Consider the following 12,086-nt stretch of genomic DNA (forward strand, 5'->3'; position numbering starts at 1 on the left):
AAAATTTCAAATGAATGAGGTGTGTATTAATGAGCTTTTACTCTGACGTCCTCTGATAACACTTGGCTGTTGAGAGGGTCAGCAGTATCAGCCAACCTCTGTCGATCTTGCATTTATGGAGGGCAATCACATAGCATAGTTAGGGACATGACCATGCACATGGTTGTACACATGGCCATGCACATGGCCATGCACATGGTCATGCACATGGTCATGCACATGGTCATGCACATGGTCATGCACATGGTCATGCACATGGTCATGCACATGGTCATGCACATGGTCATGCACATGGCAGCACAGCTCACAGTCCGGAGACACATTGCGTCGCGCAAAGTGCTTGTAATGACACCAGCGCCCAAATTGGCATCCTTTTAAAATGCCAAACAAGTGGTATTTTGTATCCTCACAAAACTGTACAGGAGGTCCTGGTCTGTGGACACTCTGTGGAAGCAAGCATACCACGTGACCTGCATTGCCACTTGAGCCTGGACCAAGTGGCCCTGGTGCACAGCATCTTCTCACAGTATTTAGGAATTGTTGGCAAGCTGGCCGCAGCCACGACACCCACGGGGAAACACATTTTCCCTGCACTGCGCCACACACCCGAATGTCGTGACAGTGGCCTGGGAAGCGAGCTTTCCGAGGCCCTTGAGCCCGTTCAGGCTTCCGGCACGCCAGCCACAGGACTGAGCTTTGTGCCCTTTGACCTCTTACTGACTGCATCGACAATCTCTCTGACGCTCGGACAAGTGGAAGCCGACAGGCGAAAGCAATCGCACTCGCCACCAAGTTGCAGTGACGATGAAGACATTGGGTGAGCCTTGAATGCGACGCAATATTCATTCATGTTGTTTTGAATCTATTTTGTGCTGTTATTCCCTTCTCCGCTCATTGTGACCGTAGGTAGCATCATTGATATATATTGGTTCTTTGTCTGCTATCGAAGCTCATAATAGCGAATACATCACTCTTAAGAATGTTTGCACCCTTTGGGGCCTACTGTATTTACTCGGATGTAACGTGACAATGATTCTACCACGAGGGGTGACTTTCCAGTCAAGCGAAATAAAAAAAATAAAACCACATATGTAACGTGAGATGAAAGGAAGAAGAAATGGGACCTTTATTCAAGAAATCACAATTAGCAAAGAAGTTCTGCTGGGTGATCCTTTTTAGAAATAGGTTCCGCATGACTCATCATCAAAAGCATCCCCAACAAGTGTTTTTGGCACTACGCAAGCTCGTGATCAGTGCCAAGAGTGCTGACAGCCATATACTCTGAGGATATCCGTGCCGGGACAAGCCAAGCCTCGCGGAAGTGAAACTATCTCCTAAAGTGATCGCCTGAGAATCACATAACCTCCGAGCTTGTTTGAGATTAAGTGCTTCTTAAGCGGCCAAGGAACCATTTCGTTTGGGGACACTACCAGGTCACTGTGAGGTCCCCAGAGCCCTTCCGGCCAGCCTCAGATTTAAAGAGGACCTTCCATTGGTCTTGCCATCCATGAATTGTTGACGCCAAGCTGTCGACTCACGGCGGAGTTTCCCACCCTCTCGGCCATCAAAATTGCTCGCCTTTCGAAGCAGGCGTCATACCGAATGCGCTACATTGCTGTGACGTTTCGAATGAACGAAGTCGAAGCGCAAAAGGCCACAGGGTGCTGCGGCACTGCAACCATTTAACACCAGTCACAAGCACAGCGAAAATAGCGTCGATGCCAACAAAAACCAAGTTTTGACTTCGATCGACTTGTTTAAAGATTAGATCGGGACGTACAGGTTGCGAACATAAAGATAAAAACCTTGAGATTTAGAATATTTGGTTTAAAATAATAAATTTTGCTTTTATTCAAATGTAATGCGAGGGTCGAGTTTAAGCAACAAAAATCATGAAAAAACTCGCATTACAATCGAGTAAATACAGTATCTTGTCCCTCAGCAATAATTGTCATCTGCCTTGCTTGCATATCTGCTCTATAATAGCGCGAGCCCGGTACTCCCAGGTCACAAATGGCATGTGTGTTATCAGCATGACATAGCACTCTCTACAGGAAGGTAGCCAGCGCAGCTACAAAGTTCAAATTATCCAGTAAAGGCTAATTTTCAGGATCAATATATAATGAAATTTTGGTTCCATAGAAATGTATAGGCACTGGATAAGACCTTTGGTTAGGAGAGAATTACTTGAAAAATTCAAATTAATCAGATTTGAATTATTGTAAGTCTACTGTACTTGGCAAAGAATTGCAGTGAGGTTGCTTCGTTTATATAATGAGACAAAAAAAAGGAAGAACAAGAAGATAGTTTGCTAACTAATATAGCTAGCTGCAGGCCATTATTTGAACTATGCTTTGAGTCTGAGGTGGGAAGGCCAGACCTCTCAGTATAAGTGTAAAGAAGCAGTTTTTAGAAGCATTGGCACAAAGAGCGATAAAATACTTTAGTGTTGTTAGAAATAAGGAGACCATTGGCTACATGTCTGGCGAGAATGACGTTGATAGCTAGGTTGTTATTCCATAAAACTTGATAATACTTACCAAAGAAACCAATGCAGTGACTGCATTTGTGTATTTTTGTATTCTTCATAAGGCAGATTCTTTAAAGTCTATTATGTTGGAACTTGGCTAACCTCTCTATAAGCACATTGTTTCCCTTGAATTGCACTGGCAAAGAGAATTTTGTTGTACATATTACCTCTGTCCTGGTGAGTTATCAAGCTGCGATGCTACATTGTTCATGATAATGCGGCTTACATGATCCTTGCAGGTACGACGCCTCAGAGGACTCAGACAGCCGTACTGGTGACGATGTCGCTACGGGTTCCCACCAGATCACACGAGGCAGTGGCAAGGTGGTTCCACTGGCCCGCCTAGTTGTGCTGCAGCCCCATGCTTTCCTGACATGCTCTTCTACGGAACAGCGAGCTGAAATGTCATGCTTTGACATACAGGTCGGCGGCGTGCCATCTGGGTTCCGGGCAGCAGGTAGTTTCATTGTTCTTACTTCAGCTGCTGATATTTGTTTTTCTTTTTCTTGCAGTTTACCCTGCGGTGTAGATGTGTAACTAAATAAAAGTGTGGAGGCCCTCATCATGCGGAAATTGTAGTAGTAGCTTAGCAATCTTTTTGTCCATGAGCCGACGTGTAAAATGGTCTAATCCGTTCGTAGCAGACAACACTGTTAGAGCTATTCAAGATGTTCAACTCTAGAACTGTATCACTCAGTTTATTTCATAGCATACTGGCTTTTAATCTCCGAAATCTCATTCTGAACAACTTCCTAATTTGTTAGAAGTACAGTGGATAGAACTAATGTTATGTCAAATTGTGTATTGTTTATAAACATTTCTTGCTTCCACAATGTGACGCACTATGTTTTGGTCGCAAATGCAGGTGGTACACTGTGGAGGCTGTGCACAGAGTGTGGTTGTACCATTGTGTCATTCTGCTTGTTCCATAGTGAATAGGTCCAATTATGCGACATCATTTGCTGTATTTACTTGCATAATGATCGTACTTGTGTAATGATCACACCCCTGAATTTTGTCATCAAAATTCGATTTTTTTCCTTTTCCGTGTAATTATCGCACCCCGAACTTGCCACAGCGATATGTTGTGTGCCAAGTCTAGCTAATGATGGTTGCGCTTACCATCTGTCGAATGCTGTCGAATGCTAGGCTAACGACTCTTCAAGACATGCGCACGCACCAAACATTCTTAAACAGATGCCCCACTTCATTTCTTTCATCACTTTCTGCACTTCCTTGAAAAAAAGAAGCTACAACCAAACTTGCCTTGGCTTTGTTATTTGTTATTTGTAAGCGTTATAATGGTTGTGGTCAACAACAACATAAAAAGGCGCCTTTTGATTCTTCTCATCTGCACTCGTGGGCACGCAACAAATCGCTAGTGGCAATGATAGTAGCCACGTTTACACTGATATGTTAGGAGTGTACCCTATTCATACGCCGATGCTTGTAACACAGCTAAGGTATTCGCCTACCTTTAGCGGAAACGTGCCATATTAGGATAGTAGTGAAGACAAATGCCGCAGTTTCCACAGCGTGTCCGCCATGGGTTTGTATGTCACTGGCCGCTAAGCACGCCCATCTCTGTTTCTGTCCCCTCAAAGTTGTCATGGCTACGTTATTGCCGCAAACTTGCTGATAGTAATGATATTATTTATTACTGATACGGAAGAAACTGTTTCAATGCGCGTAATGTACTAACGAGAAGAAAAAAAAAATCGCATTCAGCGCGTTCGGCTTGCTCCACCGGCCGCCATTTTTGCTTTGGTGTCCTGCACTGTTATAGCGGCAGCCGCCTATTTGTTGAGCTGTTTTCTTTTGCGGAAAATTTAACCCGCGTAATGATCGCACCCTTGAATTTGCGTGTGTTTTTTTTTACAAAAAAGTGAGATCATTATACGATTAACTACGGTGTGTAATAATTTCTTGCTAATTACTGTTGTTACTTACAAAGGCAATGTTACACTAAGTTACCTTACACCCTCCTATGTCTGTCTTTCGTGTAGCTTGCACTGTATTTTGGCCACGATTGTGGCCAGCATGGAAAGTCGCTCTAGCTTCTGGAGTGTTGCCTGCTATGCATGATATGGAGTACAAGTTTAGGTGCATGTTGGAGGAACCCTAGGCAACCAAATTAATTGTAGGCTTTCTACTACGGTGTCTTTTGTAGCTACTGCGTCACTTTTGGGCATTGAAACTCCGTCAATCCGAATGGTTCATGTAGGTCGCTGTCTGTCAGAGCTGGCCAGTCCAGGCACGTTTGTTGAACCCTGGCTGGAGACAAAACCTGGGGAGCCTCATCCCAAGACTGGGATTCCACCGTCCCTCTTCACGCTCTCACTCCATGGCTTCCTCATGCCGCAGGGTAAGGCACACCATGTCATGTGTCACTCTTGCCACTCTTAGCTCTTGTGCATGTTTGGACTTCACTTCAGTATGGATGCTTAAAAGATGTGGAGTGCATTATCATGTTGGACAAACATTAAGAACCAGTGCATTACTGGAACCTGCAAGTTTAAGTGAGTGCATGTTCTAAAAACTTTAACCTAATTTCTTGTGCTTCCTGCAGTGACTTTGTGTGTGAAGGTTGGCCGGCCTCTGAGGGTGAACCTGAGCGCATCCAAGCTGGACCAAGCCCTACAGTTTGCAGAGCTTGCCTCGCGTCAGTGGTCGCACATCCAGGGCTGTTCCAGCACAGTTCATCAGGGCGCACCTGCAAGCACTGAGACCAAAGGTGCACGGACTGAAGTAGTGGAGGCTCCCACTGCCTCTTCCAGTGAATGGAGGTCAGTTGTGCTGATGTTGCACTCAGTGTTATTCACACAAAACCAGTTTGAAAGCCTATATATTTCAGCATACTGGTGGTCCACAAAAATTATGTTTGGCATGACGATGCTCATGCAGGTCTAAAAGACAACAGTTAAATTGTATGACAGAACTTCTTGTAGCAGAGACATACAGAACTTGACAAATTTCCTTGCGTGAATTGTTGCACGGATTTTTTCCTGACCTTTGCTTTGACCCGCCATGGCTATGGTGTGCTGCCACTGACCACAAGGTCACAGGTTCGATTCTCAGCCACCGAGTCTGCATTTTGGCAAGAGCAGAATACAAAGATGCTTGCATGTTTAGATTTAGGTGCAGAATAAGGAACATACAGTTAAAATTATTTGAGAACCTCCCCACTACAGTGTTCTCTTGTAGCTTGCGTGTTGTTTTGGGTCATAAAACCCCACAATTTTATTCGACTTTTGCTTTCCTTGATTACAATGACCATTGGCTTCTTTGAAGAGAACAGAGGACACCTAGTTCTTAATTTATGAAATGTAAAGAGCATTTAGTGCATGAACACTTGTTTTTCTTGACATAGACTAACTATGGAAATGTTCATAAGTGTAATGTGGAAATGTGTACTATGCAGGCTGTCGACAAAACTGGAGATGGACCAGCTCGTCTTGTCCCTCGATGTTCCTGCGCAGCGCCACCAGGCTTTTAAAATGGTGCTGGCCTTGGAGGGACACGCCTCCAACTTGGAAATCCTGTGCTCCTCCGAAGGTCAGTTCTGTACTTCCCACACTGCGTGGGATTTGGAATGTCTAGAGCTGGGAAAGAATGTGCCGGCATTGGTGTTCCTGAATTTCCAACAAAAAAAGAGTTGCATTCTGCATGTAAAAAGTGTGCGGGGTGTCCGTAAGATTTTTAAAAAATCAACACACTTTAGCAATTCCTCTGGCTCTGAGCTCATTTACTGCAACAGCATCAGGCTGTCACACTGGACAGCACCATGTTGTATCACTCTGCGCATTTTGTAGCAAACTGGCTTTTTATCTGTGGTGTCTTATGCTGAACAACTTAATAATTTATTAGAACTAGAGCAGCAGGAACTAATGTTAAATCAAATCACATATTACAGTGAAGCTGTTTATGGCTGGGGTTCCATGAAATTTTCATGTGTGCGAGCAAAAACTATCATCATCATCAGTGGCTTGTGCCACTCCTCTTGTGTTCGTCGCCATCTTCTTCCACAGCTGGCTCCGATGGCGCTCATTATGCCAGCGCCCCTGCCTCCCTCTGCGAACGTGCTGATGGCACTGGCCCACTGCCAGTCGATGCGGTGATTTTACTCTCAAATTGTTTGCCTCAATATATTGTGAAATGAAAACGCTAATGTATATAACGAGTGTGTATAACTAATGTATAACACGAATGAACGTGAATTCTTAAAAGTAAATTTGTGTGCATACCGTAGTAGCTTTGACGGGGCAGCCAGTCGCGGTATTTACGGCATGAGGCCTAACAGCCAGGGCACGGAGCGCTGCAAAGAAGAGCCGGACTGCTCGAGTCGGGGACCAAACAAAGAATTACTTTATCCCAGCGAGGGGAAACGCAGTACGTATACTTACAGTGTTTGGCGCTGAGTGGCACCCTGACATAACAATTCGAAACCAAAACAGGATATTACACATACCCTTCATCACAATGACCACTGATCAAGACAATAAATGCGTTTGTACCATTGTTAAAAATTCTGTTTCGCGTTTTTGTCGTTCGCTACACTGCTCGCTGGTCATCCACCTTCACAGAGTGGAATGTTTCATGAGTTCTTATTGTTTGTATGTATTTCTTGCTTTTGATACATGACACACAATGTTTTGGTTGCAAATGCAGGCTTTGTGATGTGCAACCTGTGCAAAGAGTGCGTATCAGACTCTTACAACAGGCGTTGTCATCTTGTCAAGAACAACTTCATTGCAATGCACACAGTGTCGTCCTTTTACACAACAGTATTTCCTGTTGTAGCCTCCGAAATGAAAAGAAACATTGACATCCATTCGTATGTAGCATGAAGCTACAAAGGAAACCCACACAGGTTTCTCAAAAACAAAGCTTTGTTGTAGTTGAAGAAAAATTCATTCAAATCTGGGATTCAAACCTGGGACCTTTGTAGCTTCATGCTATGTACAGGTGGATGTCAATTTTTCCTTTCATGAACCTTTCTCCACATTGTGGAATTCTGCAGAACTGATTTGCCAGCCTCCAAAATGCGTGCACAAATGCCACCACTATCTTTGGATCTTTTGCCTGTTTTTGTGGTCAGTGGTTTGGGGTCGAAGGTTAAACGATGCGAAGGGTGCATGCTCTCTCTCGTGCAACAGAGTTTGTCATTGAACCCAGACTATAATAGCTCTTTGAGACACACATGCTGTGTACATTTGTTACCACTACAGATGTGCTGGTTAACGGCTCTGTTCTCTACAGAATTATACAATGAAACAACAAATAATACCTCAATATTGTACACTACAGCAAATGTACATCGTCAAGGGCACCATTCCTTTAATCAAGCCAATAACTTTATAGAAGTTTCCAGCAATTCGCTTCCATTGAGAGTCATCATCGATGGTTTCTGCTAAAATATTTCTTTGCCCCAAAGTTTGTGGAGTTGTCGAGGGGCTTCGTTTTGTTTTTCGGTTCCTGACTCTGGACGTGGCATTTTCCTCGCAGGTGTTCCATCAACTATTGAAAGCAAAAGTACACTATCAGCACTTCAGCTCTATGCTCTCGTCGGTCAGCAGTGCATGGCTTTGGCGGGACCGTCAACCTTTGTCATGTGGACCGACAGCTTCTGGGAACAGCTCTCTGGTCTTCCAACAGCGCACAGTGTCCTGAGGGTTCACTGCGACATGCTTCCACTGAACGTTGGGCCCGCACAGTTGCTGCATTGTGTGACGGCAGCTCACCACACAACACACCTTCTAACTGTAAGTCCTGGATGAGTGACTTGTGTGTTTCTTTATGAAAGTTTGAGCGCAACACATGCTTTATATGTACATCCTGTGCTAACTGTCTAAAGTGCAACTCCGGCAATTTTTGACCATGTCAATGTAATGGAATACTTAGGTTCCCGAGACCCCTCTGTCACGCGTCTAATAGCAGAATTGTTACACAAATAATTTTATATAAGCAAAAAAGTGCACAAACGAAACCGGAACCTGATCAAGCAGCCGAGCGAACCTCTCCGTGTGACGTCACAAGTGTCTCCACCGGGAAAGGCGCACGAGGCATGCCGGTCTCGTCCACTGGCAGCGGTGAGGGGACATTCGGATGAATCATGACCACTCCAGACTTTCGAGTGACACTATGTCAGATACATCAGCTCTTCAGATCTGTCAAATATTTACAGTTATGATTCTGACGAATTCAATAATCGCGAATCGCCGTTTGCATTTGACCTGCCACCACAAGAGCCAGCGCCCATGCACTACATACCGTGCTGCTTGCTATTTTAGGTGTTTTGCCCCTTCTCAGGGAAGTGCTTCGCATGCTCACTGTAAAATGTGGAGCACAACTTTCCGCATTTGTATCCCGCAAGAACGCCGCTGACACTCCAAAGCACTGAACGGTGCATTTGTTCACATCGGCAGGTACAGCGAGCACTCCTCATTCCCTTGAGATATAATGCTATAGCCGCCCATCGGTGACATCAACTAATGTCAGAACATATCAAAACAGGCAGATCTTGTACATGTAAGCACCATTGCGTCACTCTTAATTGCACTGATATGAGTGACTACACATCTTTGAAAACAGTTAATGGGAGACCGTAGTATGGGAGTGTTGTTATGCTGCTTACTTAACATTCTTCGTATTCTCTTCATGCACACAATATATTCTGTAAAGTGCACATAGCTGAGGACTTTGTGAGGATGCGTGGTTTTCTCGCGGAAACTCCAATGCCAGTATAGACACCGTTGGCAGCTGGACTGCGCGATTGTTTACGCTGCTGTATCGAGGGGCCTATGCTTGCTGCCCATTTGGGATACGAGGCAAGCAGTGCACCTCAGAAGCTAAATAATGAGCCTGCATGATAATACGTAAAAATACACCCATGTTCGTAGTCACATTTAATTTAGGGAAGTGCCGGTGAGTGCGGCGGGCAGCTTTCCGTCAAAAACAGCAACGTACCGATGTTGATACTGCTCCTTGTCGTCGCTTCTCGCTTTTTGTGTGTGCACTGTACAAAATGAGGAATAGCTTATTTCAAAACCGTATGGTCAAAACTGAACAGCAGAAGTAGTTTTCTTCATCCTGATGGCTTAATTAGCTTCATGTCAGTCGCTCAGGCCCGCCAGCAGCAGGCGCATGAACTACGTGACTGTGACATATAGGCTTAACCTTGGCTGAACGCGATTGCCATCGGCTCAAACTGTGTGTGCGGATGGCGAGGGCTGAAGTTCGTGCAGCCTATGTCTACAGGGAACACAACTTCTCGCAACAGCAACTTCTCATGCCATGCACCAGCTCACAATTGTCGATTCCTAGGCGCTCTCGTCACTATCGTCTGCTTGATCCCGGCATGCTCTGCATGCAACACTCCTGACGTCATACACAATGTGGCTTGTAACTGAGGAGGAGGCAAGGTAGGGTGTTCGAGGCAATTAATTAAATTCATTTGTAAAAAATCTGCGCAACTGTCAAAGCTGCTTTTTTGAGGACATGACCGAAGTGTTCAGAGGAACATACCCAGCGAATTTCATTGTCGACATTTGTTGGCATTGAAAAATTGCCGGAGTTGGGGGGTGGGGGGGGGTGCACTTTAAGAGTTTGAGTACTGACCTTGAAGGTGTGGGCTATCAGAAGTTGCATGCTATTGCTTGTGTCAGTTATATACCCGGACAATTTTTTTTCCCCTTTTCGTAGGGTTGTGACTGGAGGTGCAAGTTATATGTAGCAACAAGTTAAAGTGTGTGAATATACAACATACATATATACAAGTACAGTGAAACCTCGTTAAACCATAGCTGGCCAGAGCTTGGAAAAAGTATGTACTAAACGGTAGTACTGCTTAATGGAAATAGCATGAGATTGCCCACTTAGCTGTCAAAAATGAAACCGAGAGAGGCTGTGATGAAAGGGCAAAAACATGCAGTACTTATTCACTTTGCACAACAAAAGTCTGTTATTTTCGTTTGATGCCATTGCAGCCTAGCAGCGGCGACAGCGGCCTCCAACTTACTGAAGCTGTCAGCCAGCTTTTCAGCCAGTCCTTCTTCTTGGCAAACACTTGCATGGCAGATTCCTCATTGGCGTTACATATTCTCTGTGCACAGGCGCGGTGTGCTGCAGAAGTTGCGGGGCACCTTTTTCATTGCAGAGTGCTGTGCTCGTCGTGACGTAAGACTGACGTAACGCGCAGCTTCTGCCACTGTTGGGCCTGAATCACCCATGCTGTCGCTTTCCATGTCGTCCTCATCACTGTCGTTAGGGGACCCTTTGGCAACAACAGAGACAACGGGGTTGAAAAGTCGAACCTCGTAGCCGACATCTGTTCGCAGTCACAACAGCGCTGCTGAGCAACTTCTTCACATTCGAAATGCCACACACCATAGTCAATGGTAGATCCTTGTCGCATGCCAGCACCCACTTCTTCGTGCCATGTTCGGCAGCACAAACAATTTCCAATTTTCCTTCTGCACTGAGCACTCGGTGTTTTTTATCCGAGCTTCGGCATGATGCGAGTCCTAGCTTACACGATGCCCCAATGCTCTGGCACGCCACCGAAATGATGGGGATGTTGATGTGGCTTTAGGGGCTTGGAGGCCCTTGTTCTGATCTCTGAGGCTTGTTGTTCTGCCAAGCCACCCGATGGGAACGATGCACCGTCGTGATTGTGCGACAAAAAGTGGAAACTCTACGTGTTAACCAATGCATATGCAATTAGCTGGTGCAGTTTATGTGGATACAAAACGCATTACGTTCAATGGCCGCTGAGTTGGGGATTTGACTTTACTACTTTTAAAACGAAACTACTGTTTAGGCGGGTACGGTTTAATGAGGTTTTACTGTAGCTACAAGGACACAGCGTGTACAGCTCTAGACATTTAGCTGTTAGTGCTGAGCACATGCCTTTTTACTTATGAGCATTAGATGCGTGAAATTTAAAACCAACTTAATTTAGTATTACCATGCACTTATGAAGGTCACAATAATTTTTTTTTTGCATCCATGGTTGCAATAGAGTGCCGTCCATGGTTGCAATTCAGCGCTATAGGGACTCCATGATTGCCTTGTGTAACAGTGCGCAACATTATTGTGCTGTATTTTTAACACACCTTTTATGTCATAATTTGACGTTTTTGTGCCCTTAGCCATCATTACATTGTTTGTAACATAGCTGAGTCGATTAGTTAACCGTTCTTGTCTAAAGTAGGCTGGTCCCGAGTATATTTAACTGCAATTTGAATTCAGCTTTACAACAGAGACCTTTGCCAAAGTATGTAGCATATATTGCAATGGAGTGAGCATTGCCTCATCGTCATGAGGTTTTTTTCATTGCCAACTTTTATGCTTCATATAACAGCTGTGGCACAGCATGATTTACTTATCTTATTTACAGTCTGTTGCAGAACGCCTTGAGAAAATAGCGCCCCGTGGCAAAGTGAAAACTCCACTGAAAGCAGCTTCTACCGCTGCCAAAGGTCCTCAGGGAAAATCTTGGTGTGATGACCTCCGCAACGGCAGCTTCCAGTACATCCAAGATGACGGCAAGTCTTAA

At 44.8% G+C, this 12,086-nt stretch overlaps 1 protein-coding gene across 2 annotated transcripts in view; it reads left to right on the plus strand.

Annotated features, from left to right (window-relative positions):
* Positions 1-12,086, plus strand: part of Vps13B (vacuolar protein sorting 13B) — a 132,571-nt gene that overhangs the window by 61,045 nt on the left and 59,440 nt on the right. For both annotated transcript variants that reach the window (XM_075700123.1, XM_075700124.1), the window contains exons 25-31: positions 423-817; positions 2,770-2,987; positions 4,755-4,895; positions 5,100-5,316; positions 5,952-6,085; positions 8,036-8,292; positions 11,928-12,075. In XM_075700123.1, coding sequence (XP_075556238.1) covers positions 423-817; positions 2,770-2,987; positions 4,755-4,895; positions 5,100-5,316; positions 5,952-6,085; positions 8,036-8,292; positions 11,928-12,075 — 1,510 coding nt within the window. The remainder of the gene's footprint in view (positions 1-422; positions 818-2,769; positions 2,988-4,754; positions 4,896-5,099; positions 5,317-5,951; positions 6,086-8,035; positions 8,293-11,927; positions 12,076-12,086) is intronic.

This window comes from Dermacentor variabilis, chromosome 7, assembly GCF_050947875.1.
Source record: "Dermacentor variabilis isolate Ectoservices chromosome 7, ASM5094787v1, whole genome shotgun sequence".
NCBI classification, from domain to species: domain Eukaryota; kingdom Metazoa; phylum Arthropoda; class Arachnida; order Ixodida; family Ixodidae; genus Dermacentor; species Dermacentor variabilis.